A 20,084-nucleotide genomic window follows, 5' to 3' on the forward strand; every position below is an offset into this window, starting at 1 on the left:
AAGAGGGTATTTTTAATGTATTATGCTTAGATTTATTACTGTTTGTATTACATAGGAGTAACGGAACATATCCTTGCCAAAATATTTCAGAGCAGCAGTGCTCAAAGGAGGCGCACAGGCTGAGGTCTTTTTCTGGGGCATTTACGTAGTATCAGTTCTTTTCATAGTAACACCAAGATGCCATTTACCTTTTTAACCTTTTAATATACTGGTGCAGTAAGGATAATGCTAGTGCCTTCACACAAATCGAGGCAGTGATACCTGCCTGTACCAGTAATCAGGGTTCCCATGGGGGAGAAGGCTAGTTTCAATTAAAGAATGTCCTCGGTAATTAGTAGGTTACTTTATGAAGGCCAGTCCTTGTGTTTCACACGGTTTCAGTACCGTGTGAAAGACAGGCCTGCGGATAACACTTCTGCATGCCAGTGCCTGGGCGGCCTGAGGGAGAACACTGGGCACTCATTTTAGTTGAAAACGGAGCTAGCTGGCTTGTTTTGTTTAATGAAACATCATTTTTACTTGAATAGGCAAACTATCAGGCTTGATTATTCAGTAATTAGTAGGTATTTTCCTGAAAATGAAATGAGCCTGTCATTTCAAGGAAACTACTGACAGACAGTATTTGTTGAGCTTTCAACTGAAAATTACAGTTTTGAAAAACTTGTCTGCCATTGTGACATTTAAAGGGTTTTTCTAGTGAATCAATCTGTCTCAATGAATGTGATTTTTTATGTTACACAATGAAATGTATCCAATTTAGAGGATCCGTGTAACTCAGTGAAGCAGTATTTCCCAGTGACAGGTATAAGGTGTGTGAGGTTTTATGTAGATAAACAGTCCAGCCAAAATATGAGAGATTAGAGACTTTTAACATATGTGGGAAACTCACTGGTGTGATTTTATTTTTTTATTTATTTTTATTTATTTTATTTATTTATTTATTTATTTATTTATTTATTTATTTATTTTTGTCTTTTTCATTTTTATTGGTACCGGGGATTGAAGTCATGACCGCCTGCTTGCAAGGCAGGTGCTTATGCCGCTGAGCTAAACCCCCAGCCCCCACTGGTGTGATTTTAGATTCCACGTTGCAGCTGACCTTCATCATGTGTCCGCTGTTGATTATATTCACAATTAAAGTGCTTCTGCCATTCCCAGCTATCTCGTGGTGGGTTTGGATTGTTTCCTGTTTACTCCAGAACAGGAAATAGATATATTGTCGACGTAGATTTGAGACTCTGGTTTCCTTGTTAAGGCATAGTGTGCATTTGTGAGATTAGAAGATGATGCCACTCTTCTCACTACTTTTTTTTTTTTTTTTTTTTTTTTTGATGGTGCTGGAGTCAAACTCAGAGCGTTATGTTGGTTGTGCTCTGCCACTGAGCCACACCTTCAGCTCTTAGAGTTTTTTGAAGTTTATAGTTTTAATTTTTTCTAGTTGGGTGATTTATGTTAATATAGGGTTATTCCTTTTTGATGAATTAAAATGAATTTTAATTTTATATGGTAAGTTTCAATACATATGCAAGGGCTCTTTTTGGTTCTCAAGTTTTTTCCCTTCTGAGGACTGAACTTAGGGCCTCGGTGGACGCTAAGTGTACATTCTCCCGTGAGCTATACCCTCACACAGTAGTAGTCTTCAATTTTTAAGATGTAAAAGTGTCCTGAGGAAAAAAAACCTGGGGACTGCTGTTCTCAAGGATGAAATATGATTAATTGTTTTTGTTATGTATTTTTACTGGTACCAGGGATCGAACTCATGACCACAGGCTTGCAAGGCAGGCGCTTATGCTGCTAAGCTAAATCCCCAGCCCCTAAATATGATTAAATTTTTTAAAAATGCTTTAAAAAGAATTCAACTACTTTGGTATTCTTATTGCTTTAACCTTAAAAGAATAGCCCATGTTAAGTTGATTGTGGACCGTGGATCTGTTGGAAGTTGGTGACTGAATTACAATGGCTTTATGTTTCTGTCTGGCACAGCAGTTCTGCTCTACTCCTAGGCTAAGTGTGGGAGGTCAGGGGGGTGTCCTCCTGTGTACACCTCAGCTCCCAGTGACCGTGCTTCCCTTCTCTTTCTGACTGTATATTTAGTTGAATTGCTAACTAAGGTTGAGTCTGGAAAGGAAACCACAAATGAGAAACTGCCTGTCTGATACTCTGCCTTCCCTGGTACCTGAGTCATGTGCGTGTCCTGGTGACATCTACTTCCTGTCCACTGTGCTCTTTCCACACTGGAGTGCTGGCTGTGCTGCCACTGCCCCTTTCTCCTCCAGTCCTTAGTGAGTTAACTTTGGCTCATGTGGTGTTAATTTGTGTTTGAATAAGAGAGCAATCAAAGTCAAATGCAAAAGCTCTTTCTTGACATAGGAGACAGTTATGACAGTTACTTCAGAGGTTTTTCCTTATAGGAGCTCAGGGGTGTGAACCTCTCAGGCTATCATAATGGCAGTGGCATCACAATTTAATCCCAGTGACTGCCTCGGAAGAACTGCTTGTTCCTGCTGTCCTTTACCTTTACAAATTCTGTTTCAAGGAAGTTGAAGTTTAAAGATAAGAAGTCACCTGTTAGCAGTTATCTTGGAAAATGAAATTAACAATGGCTGAGACTTTCTACTGCCAGATTTTCTAGTAAAATACTATGGAATGAGTTATGATTCCCAGAATTTTATGCAGAGTAAAAGAATTTTCTGAATCTTTCTTTAAAACACAGCATAATAGGTAAGAGATAGCTTTCACTTGCCTTCATTCCCTGACTCCCTGTAGAGACGTTGTGGGTTCAAGAGCAGAGCATTCGGTAGGTATTGGGAAGCCAGGGTTCCAGTCCTCACTGTTACATGTGGGGTGTAAACTAAGCCACTGAGCCTTCCCTGCTCCCCTAAGAGCAGGAGTCTGGAGAGAGTGGTAGGGTTAGTCTTGAGTCTGTGACTGTAAAGAGTGCAGGCACAAAGCTGAGCATGATAACACATACCTATAGCCCTGGCTGCCTTGGAGGCTGAGGCAGGAGGATTGCAAGCTCAAGCCAAATCTGGGTAACTTAGCAAGACCCTGTTTCAAAATTAAAAATAAACAAAGAGCTGGGGACATAGCTCAGTGAGAAGACCCGGAGTTCAATACCTAGTAACCTAGCACCCCCTCCCCTCACACACAGATTGCAGGAAAAAAATCATAAAAGAATAATACCCGTACAATACAGGACTTTCAGAGGCCCCCTCAGTCACCTACCTATTCTAATTAAAAATAGAAATATACCTCTTGTGACAATTGCCTGTAAAATAGGAAACCGTGGCTAGGCAGTGGATAGTTTCGGATAGGGATGTAGCAAAAGCTGCTTGTCAAATGAGGAAAAGTGATGTAAATGGACAAGCTAGGTGCTGTCTGTTGGACTCTCTGGGTCCTTTGCGAGGTACTTCTCCCAAGGGGTACACAGAAATCATTTAAAGGAAAGTACATGCTAGGCTTGGGATTCTGCTGTGACTAGAGTTAAACCCGTCTGTACGCTCACACTGAAGCGGTAACATACCGTAAGGTATACGCACACAGAGCTGTCCTTACACACAGCACATACTCATTGCTTTCTCTGTACCATCTTTTGAACTCTGTCTTATTTTCCTCACCTAAAGTGATGGCTATATATGCTCTTATTTTCTATTACCATGTAAAGTATAGTGTTGGTTAGGTAAGGTAAGGCACACCACTGACTGTTAGGCACTGAGCTTAACACACAGTAAACACATATCTATTACTGATGTTACAGTATTGGGATTATCAGCTGGCTTTATATGCCTAGTAGGAATTGTTTTATAATGGTGTAGATCTGAATCTATTTACTGTATGCATGCACATTTTTTGAAATAATGCTTTATCCATCTGGGAAGAACAAAAACTAAAAGAGAAGTGATTATTACCACTATCAAATGCATTACAGAGCTTAGAACAAAGAGGCAATTAGGTTTTCTTAACTAAATGTTACATATTCTGAATTCCTAGAATGGTACCCATACTCCTTTCCCCAAGCAAATATATCACCAGTGAAATGAAGGAGGGAGACAGATTTTGAAGATGAAAGAATTACTTCTATTCCTAGTCTTACAAATAAACTCAAGAGTCCTGAAGCCCCCGTCCCTCGCTCCATTCACCGCTCCGGTGAATATGGATTGTATTCTGAGAGGCAGCTGCTTCATTGTGATCGTTTTTGATGCTCTTTGTAGCACAACTAGGAATTATTACAATAAAAGTTTTATCAGCCAGACATAGTGGCACATGCCTGTAATTCTAGCCACTAGGAAAGCGGAAGTAGGAGCTGAAGTTTGAGGCCAGCCTGAATGGTTTAGTGAAAATCTGTCTCAGAATAAAAAGGGAAGAGAATGTAACTCAATACTCCTTGGATTCAAATCCCAATACTGCCAAAAGTGGGGGAAAAAACCAAAACAGAATTCTTACCTGTAACATTCTGTCCTTAAATTTGAGACAAGAAGCAAGCCAATAGTTTTAGATTCTTCACTTAAATTTCCCTTTTAATTCTGAGATTAAGCCATTGGATATGTCATAGGATCTGGCTTTAACATCAGGTATGGTTTTATTTTGCATTATGATCAATGAGTCATTAGCTCATTGAGTTATAAGGAAGAAAATATAAGCCAGGTATGGTGCCCTGCTGGTTATAAAGCAAGTATGTATTTTTACTGCCATACTGATTTTCACATGACAGTGTGATTTTGTACCAGGAATGGACAGGTTTTTCACATCCTTACCAGTGTTGTCAGTCTTCTTAATGTTAGCCATTAAATAAACATGAAATGGTATTTCATAGGGCCAGGGGTTTAGCTCAGCCGTGTAAGTGCCTGCTTAGCAAAAGTGAGGTCGCAAGTTTGATCCCCGGCACCAAAAAAGAGAAATGGTATTTCATTTTCGTTTGGGCTCACATTTCATTGCTTCTTAGTGATATTGAAGGTATCTTTCCTTGTGCTTAGGTGACTGTGGATATTTGTATATTTCTTTTCTTTTTTCCTTCTTTCCTCTCTTTGTTTTGGGGTATTTGTTTTGTTTTTATGAAGACGGTGTCACTATCTAATCCAAGCTATCCTTGAACTCAAAATCCTCTTGCCTCGGCTTCCCTAATGCTGGGATTCTGGTGTTTGCTACCACATCTGGCTTGTGTATTTTTGTGTGTGTGTGAAATACCTGTCTAAATCCTTTGCCCACCTTTAAAAACAATCAGTTATCTTTCTGCTTCTTGGGTAGTACTCAACAAAACCAACATTTTGTCAGATACTTGTTTGGCAAGTATGCTCTCCAACTGCCTTATGAGCCTGTTTATTTCTTAATCCATCTTTCAGGAGCAACAGTTGTTACTTTAGATGAAGTCCACTTTATCAGTTTTTTCTTTTATGGTTTGAGTAACCTATTATGATTAGCCACTCTTGTTTTGGATTCGTCTGGGTCTTCTGTTACTTATGACGGGACCAAAGTAGAGAGAGATTAAGGAATTTGCCCCCAGATACACAGTAAGTGGCAGAGCCAGGATTCAAACCTACACAGTCTCTTTGAAATTAATACCATATCTTAAGGTTTAAAATAGAGCCCAGACCAAGTTTGGGAACAAAGTGGGTCCTGGTTAACATGTACAGGAGTGTCTGCTAGGCACCAGACATTGTTCTTAGCAGATTTGCTAGAGCAAAATGAGTGCTATTATATCCTTGATACTGCGGATCTAATTCTTAAAGTTTATTTTTAATTGAAACATTGTATTTTTTTATGTACCTTTGAGCCTTGCTAATATTTTACAGCTAATAACATGCATTTACTTGTATGAATATCCCTTCATACTAGGGTATTTATGGTTTAGGCCTGTAACTCTCTGTGGATCTTCTTATGTCTACATCAAAATGTAGACAGTCTTAATACATTTGCTTTTTTTTTTTTTTGTTTGTTTGTTTGTGGTACCGGAGATCAAACTCAGGACTTTGCGCTTGCCAGGCAGGCACTTACGCCACTGAGCTAAATCCCCAGCCTCATTTGCTTTTTCTTTATATGGCATTTAGGAGTGTGCAAGATAATAGATAAGAAAGGCTATTAGAATATTTAAATTTTCTAACTCTCCAAAAAAAAACTTGAGCCACAACGAACAGACTGAGAGGCAAAGCAACTTTTTAAACAGTACTTTCTTTGGTTTTACCTGGTGCTCTACAATCCTTGCTAAGTGGTTATCAGGGAGAAGCTGGCGTAGGCAGGGGAAAGAGTAGAATGAGGGAAGCCAAGCCAATTTCTAAGTCCCTTTAAATATGACACCGCATCATGACTGCATTGCTTTATTGAGTACAACATTATGGTGGTGGTGTTCTTGGAGAAATAGAAAGTAATGAAGACAGGATCTCTGCCTTTAAGCATCTAATAATTGAGCCTGGCAGGTTTGCTCTCCCTGACCCAGTGAGACAATACAAACTTATCTGTTTTGTTTTACTGTTTTTAAAATTATAATTTATGAATAAGGAAAAATTATCAACAATCAGTTTTTCAAAGTTAGAGAAATGGTAAAATAGAATGTAAAAAAAAAATATGACCGATACTTGGGTAAGGAATGGGAAAGTTAATGACAGTACTTTTATAGCCATTTTGGAATAAAACCAAGTAAAATTTGTGGGAAAAATACACAGAAAAAAATAATTTGCTTTATTATAAAAAGAAAATTATTTTTATTGGTGTTAATAGATTTTTAATGTGTACAATACTAACAAAATATACAAATACTTAAAATAGAGATCAGACATTGGTGCTGAGTCCTAGAAATCTGTCAGTAAAAGTGTAAAAGGAATGAATCAGATGTATTTTCAATTAGCTGAAACTTATTAGTGATTAACTCTATTAAATATTAACTTTTATATTTTGGTAAAAAAAACTTATTAAAATATTTGTTTCCTGTATTCATTTTCTATTCTCATATCAAATATAATTTTTTCTGTATGATATACAGCTTTCCTGCTACAGTGTTTTAAATATGTTGATATTTGAAATACAAACGCACTTTTTTTTTCCTTGAGTAGTGGGAATTGAACTCAGGGCCTCATGCTAGCCAGGCAGGCACTGTGCCGCTCAGCTCTATCCCCAGCCCAACAAGCATACATTTAAGATTATATACTCCATAGTTTTTAACAGGGTTGCCAAGACCATTCAATGAAGAAAGGACAATCAATAAATGATTTTGGGAAGACTGAAGATTTATTTTTCTAACCCTCTTCAAAAGGATAAGCCAGGTAGACAGTGAAATTTAAGAAAATGTTTTCTTTGGTTATACCTTTACAGTCAAGAAAGAATACTTTTGATCTCTACCTTACACCACATGCAAATATTACTCAGAATGGATCAAAGGCCTAAAACTATGAAATGCTAGCGACAACAGAGGAAGAGCCTTATGATGCTGGATTTGGTGGTAATTTGGGCAGGAAGGACACCAAAAGCACAAAGCCACAAAAGTTAAAAATAGATAAATTGGACCAAAATTTAAAATTTTTGTGCATCAAAAGATACTACAGAGAGGCAAGTGAACATGGAGTCGATCTTCCACAAGAAATAAGAAGGTTCCCTTTGTGCTCAATATTGCCTGAATATCTCTGCAAGGAAAATACTTTAGCCCTGTGGGATTATCCTCAGCTGCACATCAGCTAGATGACGAAGAAAGGATGAGAATGTCAGAAGGAAAGATTACCAGTAAAGACTACCACGCGTTTTTACAGAGTAATCTGCCAGATTGTGAAGCTCACCAACTTCTGCAGATGGTCAGGGTCCAACAGACACATCAACCAAAACTTACTTGGAGAAGAATTAGCCTATTAAAAGAGCTAAGTGTCCCTAAAACAGGCCTTGAACAAGTCTTAGAAGCAAATGATGAGTTGGGAGTGTTAGATGAGGAGGAGGATTTGCAGAGGGCTCTGACACTTAAGTTGTCAAAAAACTGACATGGAAGATGAAGAAGTGAATCTCTGCAGGGCTGTTCATCTCAGTGTGCAAGATGGTTCCAGAAGTATATTTAAGATGTCCCAGCATTAGATACAAAGCTTACATTTGAAGAGCTCTAGAAGAAAAGCAGCAGCAAGAGCAAGCAGATCTACCAGAGGAGCTTTCACAGCCATGGGGAAGACTGACCACAGGTTTAGGAGCACTTGGGGAGGATCTCGGTGATGCTGTGTGTGGAAAAGGAGTGCCTTCGGCAGCTGCGACCTTGGCTTTAGAGACTTAGCAATAATCTGAAAACAAATGTTACCTTTTAAAATCATTTACATATTCATACTTTCTAACACTATCCTTTGTGATCACAGTATAAGGTCCTTTTTTTGTAATGTCTGAAAGAGAACATTGTCATCGGAATAAATATTTAGGTGGCTTGCAAACAAAATGAGAAAGTAGAAAATGTGTCAGTTGTGGGACTGAATAACGATCCTCCAAAAACTAACAAAAGAGGCATTCTTTAATTTTAAATTAAAGAAATTTAAAATAGTCTTCTAAAAACAGGATACTGAAGAATGGGAGAGAAATATTTGTGAGTCATATATTTGATAAAGGATGAGCACCTAGAATACATGAAGAATGTATACAACTTCCTATTTTACATTAAAAATGGCAGAGTAAATTCTGACAGCAAAGTACAGCTGCTCTGGGACCTGGAATTGAGATACATGGAAAACAACAATTTGGTGAAGAAAAAAAAGCAGGTCTCTGGGAACTGGGGTTAATGTGGAATTGACAAGAAAACTACAACTACAAGACACTGGAGAGAATCTGGAAAGTTGTCCCAGCTGCTGGGTTGGGACTTGTCTCCAGTAACACAAAATAAGTCTGAGAGGGTTGGCAGCACAGGAGAAACAACACTGCAGTCTGCACACACAGCGCGAGGTTTACTCTCTCGATGTGACTCCCTCTGCATGCAGGCTGGAGTCGGAGAAGAAATCCAGGGCAGCGCTCAACACATTTGAGAATGTTTCATCAGGGCCATTCTGGGGATGGATTGTTTAAGGCTGAGCTCCAGAACAATTACATGTCGGGGTTCCCGGAGTCATCTACTACAGGGACTGAAACCCCATGAGAACTGTGCTGTCAGCCAGGAAGGACGTGGCGATCCCACCCTCCAAGCTGAGAAGTCAGGTTAATCACGGTTGGCTTTTGGCGGAGGTTGATTCTGAGATTGCTGGCATTAAGTCAGGCAGACTGCTCGGCTCTTCTTCCCTCCTGCCCCTCTGCCTGCTTTCAGCACAGAACTCTGGTCTGTTTGTTCCTCGTCTGCCAATGTGATCAGTGAAGGAAGAAAGGAAAAGGAAGAATGGAAAAGGAAGGAAGGAGAGAGGAAAGAATGAAAGAAAACATGATAACAGAATTCTTCCCAAAACTCCCAACTCCCAACTCTGTCCATAAGGCACTGACGGGAAGGAGATAAAAAACCAAACAGCTGACTTACTCAAAATGATAAAAGAGAGCAACCTACTCAGAACCCCTTCTGTCTCTTAGATAGAAGCTTTGTTTCTCTCAATAAGTATATTCCACTCTTAGCCTCTGGTGGTCCTAAAATTAATTCATTCTTCGATTTTAGAGAACACGAACTTGTACCGGCTATATAGTAGGTTGGGAGTTTTGTTTCCCTATATCATTTGGAGGGTTCCACTATGATCATTGGATAGAGATTTAAAGCTGTACACCTCCCAAGATAAAAATGCCTGTTGTTTGTCGAGGGCCTGTAGATAGACTCTGCAGAGTACCCCTGACTGCCAGTCAACAACTATGACCCTGTTGCCTGAAGAGCCAGATTGGCAGTTCAGGTTACTTCTTCAGGTGGGGAGTGTGACAGGCAGCTGAGTTAGATAGAAATATTATAGGCAGTCAGACAGGACTGGGCCCTCGAAGGAGCCAGAGCAGACAGCGTTGGAGAAAACAACACCTGTGTTGTGGGCCAGAGCTTAAGACAAAAGATAAATCAAATGTACCCACATACTTCCTAGGGATAAGCATCAGGAGTTGATATTCTGAATAGGTTTCTTATCACTCTGAGAAAGCCAGGAGTCACCATCCCAGCCCTCTACAGAGTCACTGTTCTGTATTTGTGCCTGCTTACTGTGTGTCTCACTTCCCCATTTGTCCCTGATTTAATGAATTTTACTGTGCAGTTAATCTTACTGGTTGACCATAGTTTTGTCCCCACTAATAAAAGGTAGCTAAACTAAATAATATAAAACATGAGTTACCAGTTTAACAATGAATTAAAATGCATAAAAAGATACCAAATAGATAGATCATGTCCTGCCTTCAGCCTCTTTTCAATCCAAGATCACAGTTCTCTTCAGAACTCATTTCCTCTGGGGTTCTCTGCTAAGCTGACCCCAGTTGGTGGAGTACTTGCTTTTTGATTAACGCAACACCTCACATGTTGTTTTATTCTTCTGAATATCCTTCCAAAAGGTTTCATAACTGCTTACAGTAAGATGCAGCTAAAGATGCACATGATGAGAATTGGAAACATGGAGATTATGATTATATAGCCTTATTCAGTTCTGTTATTGAACCATGACTTCATAGGAATTGGCAAAAAAGAAAAAAATCAGAATTGCATAATTCTTGTGAATTGACAAAATGACACATAACCTCGGCTTTTTTATTTGTAGAAATATTTTTCTGATTCTAAATTTTCAGAACTTATTTCATGGACCCTTTTACACGATGTACTTTTTTGGTTGCTTCTTGTGTTTTGGCATTTGTTCCCTGTCCAACTAAATTATAAGCTTAAGACAAACTATTTTCTTTCTTTCTTTCATTCATTCACTCATTTTTCTGAATTCCCTTTTCTGAGTTATTTGTGTTCCATCTCTGCCAACGTACACATTATTATGGTTGAAACGCTAAGTTAAGCAACAATTGTGTCACAGCCATGTCCTGTGATTATGTTACCACCACTTCTCAAAGATTTAAGCTTGAGTAGTAGAGGAATTGATAATTACTTTCATCTTCCTCAGCAGGGAATTGTCTTTCATAGCCTTCCAAAAAGTCTTAATTTATTTCTTTGTGTGTAGCTTTTACTGAGTTCCGTTGTCTTGTGACCCCTAATCTCTAGCTGAGTACATAGTATGAAAAGTTGGAAGCTTGGGGCTGGGGATTTAGCTCAGCGGCACAAGCGCCCGCCTCAAGCAGGCAGTTGTGAGTTTGATTCCCGTACCGATAAAAAGACAAAAAAAAAAGAAAAAACTTGGAAGCTTCTATGAACTTTTGTTTTGTGAAAGTTAAATCATTTTAGATATGGCCCATGCCTTTCCCTTTTTGTTGCAGGCCAGGTTATCAAGGCATGGGACATCGGAGTAGCCACCATGAAGAAAGGAGAGGTCTGCCATCTGCTCTGCAAACCAGAATATGCCTACGGCTCGACTGGCAGCCTCCCAAAAATCCCCGCGAATGCAACTCTCTTCTTCGAGGCAAGTGTGCGGCACTGCCTCGATGGCAGGGTCTGCCGCACCCGGGCCACCTGGGGACGCGGAGCTGGGCTTGCGATCGAGACTCACACCCAGCTTTCTTATTTTGGAGCTCGGATTCTTGAATTGTTTCCCACAAACCCAAGGAGTGTGTGCCAGTGCATTCTTAGAAATGTGTGCCTGGCACAGACAGGGCATAGCCAAATAAACAAAAGACGCTGGATGCAGAAATAAAGCTCTGTGTCAGCAGTGTGAACATGGCACACTCAAAACTGACAGATGGAGTGGTGGACATAAATGTGGAATATCTGTGTATCAACTAGTAAGGTGTTTTTAAGGCTTGTATGTGTTAGGCAGGTGTGGTGGCTCACGCCTGTAACCTCAGCACTCGGGAGTCTAAGGTGGGAGGATTGTTGTGAGTTCGAGACCAGCCTGGGCTACAAAGTGAGTTCAAGGCCAGCCTGATCTGCATAGCGAGACCCCGTCTCAAAAAAGACTAAAAAAAAAAAAAAAAGATTTATAAGTGTTAGATTTCCCTTCCTTAAAAGCAGTAAGTGGTGACGTTATTTGTCCTGTGTTGAATTCATCACTCTGTTTGACAAAATCTGATTTTAAGAATTATTCCAGTGAGGTAAAATACACCATCAGTGAATAGTAGGCCAGATTCCTAGGGTTTCTTCTCACATTTTAAGAAGGGACTTCATAAATCTGGGGTGGAAAAGCGGTGGCCTTGGAGTCAGACACAATAGCTGTGCACCAGCACCTTGTCGCTTTGGCCTCTGGCCTTTTGCCCACAAGGCCGTTTTCCTAGTATTTCCTGTCTGTCTTTGCTCTGCAGCCCCACAGGATGTAGTCCTAGACATTATCATTACACAGAGTTCTTTCCAAGTATCAAAAATACAGTGTTCTTTTTTTCTACTTTATACTGCAGAGATTTTTTTTTTTAAGAAAAAGACTTATTTTATAAAACGAAAGGCAAATTAGTTGCTTTTGCTTTTACATATGTTAAATTGATTTTGTTTGATCTTTTCCTAGTTAAATCTTTCTCCTTTCTAGATTGAGCTCCTTGATTTCAAAGGAGAGGATTTATTTGAAGATGGAGGCATTGTCCGGAGAATCAAGCGTAAAGGAGAGGGATATTCCAACCCGAATGAGGGTGCAACAGTCAACAGTAAGTGCTGCTGGGAGAGGAGCGGGCCTGGGAAATGTGAGTGGGTGAATTGGAATTTTTAGAAAGCCTGGTAACACAAATAAGTATACTGAATATATTGTAAAAATAGTCTTAGATTCAACATTTATTTAATGTCTTCATGTAGTGCATATTAATTTAACATATGTGTCCCAGACACCCTGCCACCCTCTATAAACTCAAAAATAAAGAAAAACAGTCACATCCGTTAAGGAATTCTCAATGTGTGAACTCTCCAGGGTGCCTGCAACTAACCCTGCAGTTGCTTTGTTTATTTATTCATTTACCTCTCACCTAACCTTATGAGATAAGATTATTATCCCCACGTGAGGAAAGTGAATGCAGAGATGCCAGACAGATTGTCTGAGTTCACAGAGTTCCTAAGGACTCATAGATTGTGGCCCACTTCAGGACTCAAACCCAGCGCCTTGACTGTGGAACAGGTATAAAATGGTTAATCATTTAGATCAAAATTGATTCTAACCTACATTAGAAGACCTGGTTCAAGTCATGCTTTGCCAATTATTGAGCAACTTAGAGCAATTTCATTTCTTCTTTTGTTCACTGGAAGTAAGGACATTTCTGAGCTCTGGGGTAACTGATAACTACCCCTCCTTGTACACTGCTTGTCACTTCAAACTTCAGTCAGCGTTGCCCATCTGTCCTGCTATGCAGCGCGTGCCTGAGGACCTGAATCTGTTCACCTTTTTTGGTTTTAGCTATCATGCCTGACATGTTTGTGTTTGGTAAAGGCTTCTTATGTTATAAATGTCTAAAAGTTGCCATTAATTGAAACTGAAATCCTTAGAAGAAAATAGTGAAGAAGTACAGAAATACTTTCATTCAGAAAAAGAAACAATGGTCATGAGTTCAATCCATGAGTACAAAAAAAAAAAAAAAAAAAACAGAAAAAGAAAAAAAAGTTAAAGCTAGACATGATTGTATACCCTCTTAGTCCCAGCTATTCAGGAGGCTGAGGCAGAAAGATCACTGTGCTCAGCAATTTGAATTTGAGGCCAGTCTGAATCACAGAGCAAGACCCTGACTCAAAAACAAAAACCAAAAGCGATTAAACAACAGCATGAACAGTTATTATAAAAGGCCTGCATAAAGATTCACTTAAAACAGATTATTAGAATGCTTAAACTTCTTACTTTTAATGTGTGTGTACTACTTTGGGTTAATATTTCTTTTCATTCCCACATCTAATGAATTATTTCAAATTTAGTGGTTGTTTTGATTTTATTAGAAGCAGTTGTAAGTATTTTAACTCTAATGATGTTGTGTTTAGATCATTGTGCTTCCTGGTAAGTTTTCGGTTAAGTGAAGAACTACTCAGATGTACAAGGGAGAAACAGACCCAGGCCTAGAGTCAGGAGAGAGAGTCCAGGAGCGGCGCCAGCGCAAGCTGTCTCCAGCCTCACTTACAGGCGTTTGCATCTTTAGGTGGTGAGACAAGGCTGGACCATGTCCTAAAAATCCACAATAAGAGTCTAAATTTTTATGACAGTTATAGGAATGACTGAAAATCATCTTTACTGTATTAACAGACACTTAAAAAGCTTCTCTATATCATGTATTTTAAATTTTCATTGCAAAAATTTGCAAATGTATGTAAGTTTTTTCTTATAATATAGGAACTTTCCAGATTCAGTAATTTATGTTTTTAAACTGTAGGGTCAACTAAAAGGAAGAACCTTTTCCAATTATAGATAACACTACTATAGAAATGGACTTTACAATAGGCTAAACAAGTCTTATTTAGGGTAATATTTTCAATAGTAGTCATATTTTTAAATCTTTGTTTTGAAATAATTTTTAGACTTACAGAAAAGTTGCAAAACTGTTTCAGAAAGTTCTCTTATATGCTTCACCCGGCTTCCTGTAATGTTGAGATCTTGCCACTAGCCGCTGGACATTCATCAAAATCAGGAAATTAGTATTGATGCAATACTATTAACTGTTCCACAGTCTTATTTGGATTTCATCAGTAACCACACTAATGTCCTTTTCTGGTCAAAGATCAGATGTGGGATCAGCATTATACTTAGGTATCCTGGCTGTTTGTTTATCTGTCTACCTACCTACCTACCTACATAATCTACTGCCAGCTACCTGAACCTGAAGCCAGAGTCGTCACACTACGTTTTTTAATTTTTGGGAGAAAATCTCATTGAAGTGTCCAGGCAGGACTCGAATTTGCAGTCGTCTTGCCTCAACCCTGCCAAGTGCAGGGGTTATACCTGTGCTCTCCTGTCTCTTTATTCCCCTGTAAGGTATGATAGGTCTTCAGTCTTGGTCTTTCGTGACTCTGACAATTTTGGAGACAACTGGCCATTTGTAGAGTCTCCCCTGATTTGGGTTTGTTTTACGTTTTAAATGATTAGATTAAGTTTGTGCATTTTTAAAAAAAATACCATGTATGTCATGACCATCTCAGTTCATTATCAGGAGATGCATGATGTTGATTTCTCATTCCTAGTGGTAATGACTTAGATCATTTGGTCAAGGTGGAGTCTGCTTGTTTCTCTTCTGTAAAGTTACTGTCTTTCCTTTGTGATTACTAAGTGTCTCTTTTGGGAGAGGAATACCAGGATGTCTTGGTTTGTACTGTATGTATCTTCACACCTCCATTCTAGGATCCATAAGTGATTTTTTAATATAGCAGGTATTACTGTGGAATTAGATCAATAGTAATTTTCCTGTTTCTGTTTTTCCTGCCGTGTTTAGTAACTGGAATTCTACTGTGAGGAAGAACTGTCCCTTCTCCCCCATATATCTTCAGTATCATTATGCATCTATGGATATTTATTTTCTTCTGTAAGTTACTTTTTATTTCTTTTTTCTCTCTCTGATTGTCTAAGGTCCAGTCATTAAACACTCCTGTCGTGTTCTGTCAGTGTGTCCCCATTGAATTGGGGAGGAGGAGCTTGTTTTTGTTCTTCCTCGCGTTTTTTTCCTTTTTCTTCTTTTGTGGTACTGAGGTCTCTATCCAGGGCTCTTCTCTTCACACAGAAGTATACCCCCAGCCCTTTAACTTTTTATTTTGGTACACGTTCACATGGAATTGCCTGTATTGGGTCTGAACTTTCCATTCTTCTGCCTCAGCCTTTGAGTATGCTGCATGCACCACCATACCCAGCTTGCTTCCTCACCTTCTGACACCACAGAATGCTCTAAGCTCGTCTTCAAATTTCCCCGCCCTGCCCTGGAATCAGCCATTTCTCCAGGGAGCACCGATTCCTTTCATGGCAGCTGGTGCTTGGCTGTGCTCTGGGCCTCTGTCTTGCTTCACACACATCTTAGCAGAGCTAGGGAGTAAGTGCACATCATCATGCACACTCACACACCCATGTGCATTTGTATGGGAAACCACACTGACGGGTCCAGCGACCACACAGGTTTGTTCTCCCTTGCTTATTTGCAGCTTTTCCCTCCAGGAGAGCTGCAGTGTCTTTCCTCATCTGTGCCGTCACAGAATACTCAGAAGTAGTTTCAGAATTGCTAGCCCACGTCCCTGTAAAAAAGAAAGTTTCTAGCTTGAAAGTACTCTACCTGGTCGCTTTGGTCATTAGCCTTGTGGTGTACATTCAAAACAGTTGTTGAACTCTGGCAAATGTTTTCTTTCTCACTTCCTTCAGTGGACTTGGGGTACTCATGTATATTACAGCTTGGTTTCCACATTTGTTATACAGAAATGACCAGATACAAATGTGTTGGTATTCTTATGTCCCCTTTTTTCCATAAAGAATAGGATGCTATAGATGAAATTTTCAAAAAGCAGATTTGAATAACCTGTTATGTAATTTTATTTTTTCCTGTTTCCAAATATTTTAAGGAAGGGAATGACTAATTTTTTGTCTCTGGTCTTATTAGAATGTACTTTCCTGGGAAATATAAAAGTAAATGATTTGTTTTGTTTTTACTTTTTCACCCGAAAGCCTTTTTTGGTTTTCTGGAACAAATCAGTTTTATAGATATTTACTGTACTGTATTTTTATTTATCAAAGTTACGGCATCCTCCTATTTCTCTTTCAAGCAAGTTAGCTATGTAAAAGAGGAAGACAGGTTGCCTTGGTTCCTGTTCTAAACCAGATTGTGCCTTCCTGAGGTCCTCTCAGTTCTTCCCGAGTTGCCTTTTCTGCATAGAATCCCCTGTACTCTGAGCTTCAGCAGCTCTGCAGGGAGATGGCAGCAGGCCCTGGTCTCCCGCAGCCATGTGTCATTATCGAGGCCTAGAGTTACTAGTATGTTTCTGTGTCTCTTTGGGTTTGTTTGTTCATTTGTGACATACTCTCACTGTGTAGTTCACACTGGCCTTGAACTCACTTGTGAAACCTAGGCTGGCCTCATACTCAAGGGAGCCCTCCTGCTTCAGTCTCTTGTGCTGGGCATGGTACAGGCATGTGCCACCATGCCTTGCTATTTCTGTATGATGGGTAGCAAAGCAGTCCTACAGAGGGGTTACTCAGACTTTGGAAGTGATGGCATCTTGGAATTATTACCTAGTAGTTAGATGCTTTAGACAACACCTTGAACATCCTTCTCATCTGGAAAATGAGAAAAATAATATTTTACCCCTCCAGGCTTCTGTGACACTTAAGAAGAAAATATACAATGGACACTTAACTTCTTTTTTCTTACTCTATATAATATAGTCTTTAAAAAAAAAAACTGGGAGTCAAACCCACAGCCTTTGCACTGAGCTACATCCCCAGGCCTTTTAGTAATGTTTTTATTTTGAGTAAGTTTTTTGCTAAGTCAGTAAATTATCCAACCTGGGCTGAAACTTGGAATCCTCCTGCTTCAGCCTCTGAAAATGTTAGGATTATAGGAGTGTGCCACATGCCTGGCTATATAATGTCTTTATATAATAAACGTTTTTGCTTCTTTAGATGGGCTTAAGTAAAGAAATCCTTGATGTCTGTATTATTTCCTACATATAATCCATCAGAAAATTCTTTGGTTCTGCTAGGTTTGCCCCAGATCCCATGGTTAATTTGTTTGTAAGAACTATCTTCAAATTAACTTTACATCTTAATAAATATAAGATCTGTTACTAAGTTCTAAATCTAATCTAAATAAGTTTTGAGGTTTTATGTTTTGGGGTTTTTTGGTACCAGGAATTGAACTCAGAACCTTGTGCTTGCCAGGCAGACACGTTGCTGAGCTATATCCCTGCCCTAAATTTTGGATTTTTGAAGAGTGATATTGCCTAACTCAAAATATTTTTCTAAATTGTAATCTTTTTCCCTCTTCAATTTGTCTTTCTGTGAAGGAGTGAATTTATAATACCTTAAAAGAATTTCAACTTTCTCAAAGAAATTATGATTTATTATTTTCTATATCATAACTCCAGTGCTTACAAATCAATTTTAAGTGTTACTGCACTACACTTTTTCTTGTATTACCTCACATGTAGTTTTACTCAGTTGTCCTCTGTCCCTTAAACACAGTCACTGTGCCCTCAGGTCCCCAGCTGGGTGACTACCATGACTGATGCTTCAGTCATCACACTTCCGTTTACTGCTGCCAGTGTCTCAGTGGCCACTTCCCAGCTTTACTTTCTTAGAAAATCCAATATGACTGACATGAGACTCTGAAAAGCTGCCAGTTTCTCTTCCCCAACTCCTGATTTTTCATACCTTGGTTTTTCAACTTCACTAATTGAAACAGACTCGTAAAAACACTGGCTGTGTATGGTTCTCTTGCCTCAGAGCTTTCTGCCACATCTGAATGCAGACGGTGCGCATAGCGGGCGGAATGGTCAGATGTGAACACTTCAGCAGGTGACCTGCAAGTGCAAGTTGTTAGAGAACTCCTCCCCGTCACCGCCTACACCCCTGAAACACGGGTGGTCTGGGAGGGCGACTTTGATAAAAGAGGGGAAATCAATAATAAGCATTCTAAAAAGCGGGGACTAGGAGGAGTGGGGAGGAAATTATGACGAATTCCAAAATATGTAAAGGAGATAAAATTGGAATGATGGAAACTAGATTCAGCAAACCCAGCCCAAAACAGGTGTAGCAAAGACATCTGCAGAGGTACACACTGTTCTCAGCAAGCTCAGGCAGAACTCCAAGCCCACAATCAGCTGGTGTGAGGGAGCCGGAACAGGCTGTGGGGCAATCTGCAGGACTGTTACAAAACAATAGAGGGCCGGGGACGTAGCTCAGTGGAGCAGCGCCTGCCTGGCAAGGTCCTGTGTTCAATTCCCAGTACCTAAACAAAACAAAGCAAAAGAAAACCACAAAAAACCAATATGGGACAGCTAGGCCACTAAACCTCTGTGTAGTTGCTCTCAGCTTTGGCTGAATTCATCTGGGGAGCTATTAAAAATCTCAATGCCCAGGCCTTGGACCAGTTAAATAAAAATCCCAAAGGATGGAACTGTGGGCACAAGTGTCTTTGTTTTTTGTTTTTTAACTTACCAGGTGATCCTAGTTAACAGACACAGACTGAAAACTGTTAACCTAGGGTTTGCCTGGCTACGACTTTTGTTCTGAAGCTAATGCCAATAAGGCCAGATTCCAAATTGAAATAAGGAGTAGCCCCAGAGGACTTCAGGTAAACCGGAAAGCAACTACATAAAACAGGAGTTGCTTCAGGTAAACCGGAAAGCAACTACATAAAACAGATTCAAAGAAAATGTGAAAGGCAGCTCTGCACAACAGTGAGTAACACTAGGATTCTGCTCCTGAAGTCAGTCAGCAATGCAGAAGGGCACCCCCACCTCCCTGTGTATGTCGTGCTTAGCACGTAGTAACTATTCAGAAAATACTTGTGAACTCTTCACTCCTAAGTCCCCGTAGTCAGCTCACGCTTCTGGGAAGAAGCCTGCTATGGAAACACATGTAGTACGTTGGAAAAACTGTGCTGCCGTCAAACCATGGTAGCTCAGGATTGTAGTTCCATTTATTCTGGGAGCTGAGACAGAAGGGTTGCAAGTTCAAGGCCAACATGGGAACTTAGACTGTCTTAAAAGAAAAGAAAAGAAAAGAAGGATTGGAGATGCAGCTCAGTGTTAGAGCACTGGCTCAGCTTCATGAGGCCCCGGGTTCAAACCCCAGTAATGCCAATAAAAACAAAAAGAAGAAGAAAAAGAACAATGCAGGTAATTGTAACCATTTGATCATTCTGAACATTTCATTTATGTCTAGACAACAAAATCATTGTCAAGTATGTTGAAAAAAAGCACTAAGGCGGACTAACAAAAAGTGGAAGAGAACTTTAAAATACTGATTACTGTCTTTAGAGGCAGGGTATCAGATTTGTAAGTCAAAACACCAAAATCTCTGAAAGGGAAAGGGAAGACAAAGTTTCTGAAATTAAGAATATGTTTATCAGAATTGAAACTTGGACTAAGAGAGGAAGAGCTAAATGGGCTTTTCCTAAAGTCTAAACTGGAGATCTGAACAATAGCCAAGGATATCTCAGAACACAGGAAAACA

The 20,084-nt window shown here is 39.6% G+C and overlaps 1 protein-coding gene and 1 pseudogene across 2 annotated transcripts in view; both read left to right on the forward strand.

The window, feature by feature from the left end:
* Fkbp5 (FKBP prolyl isomerase 5) overlaps positions 1-20,084 on the forward strand; it is a 98,312-nt gene that overhangs the window by 48,283 nt on the left and 29,945 nt on the right. For both annotated transcript variants that reach the window (XM_003473897.5, XM_063239001.1), the window contains 2 exons: positions 11,305-11,447; positions 12,501-12,615. In XM_003473897.5, the coding sequence (XP_003473945.1) occupies positions 11,305-11,447; positions 12,501-12,615 (258 nt within the window). The remainder of the gene's footprint in view (positions 1-11,304; positions 11,448-12,500; positions 12,616-20,084) is intronic.
* On the forward strand, positions 5-11,275 carry LOC134473715 (ataxin-3-like; annotated as a pseudogene).

The sequence above is a fragment of the Cavia porcellus genome, unplaced genomic scaffold (assembly GCF_034190915.1).
Source record: "Cavia porcellus strain 051 isolate PalLab524CR breed Dunkin Hartley unplaced genomic scaffold, mCavPor4.1 scaffold_28, whole genome shotgun sequence".
NCBI classification, from domain to species: Eukaryota; Metazoa; Chordata; class Mammalia; order Rodentia; family Caviidae; genus Cavia; species Cavia porcellus.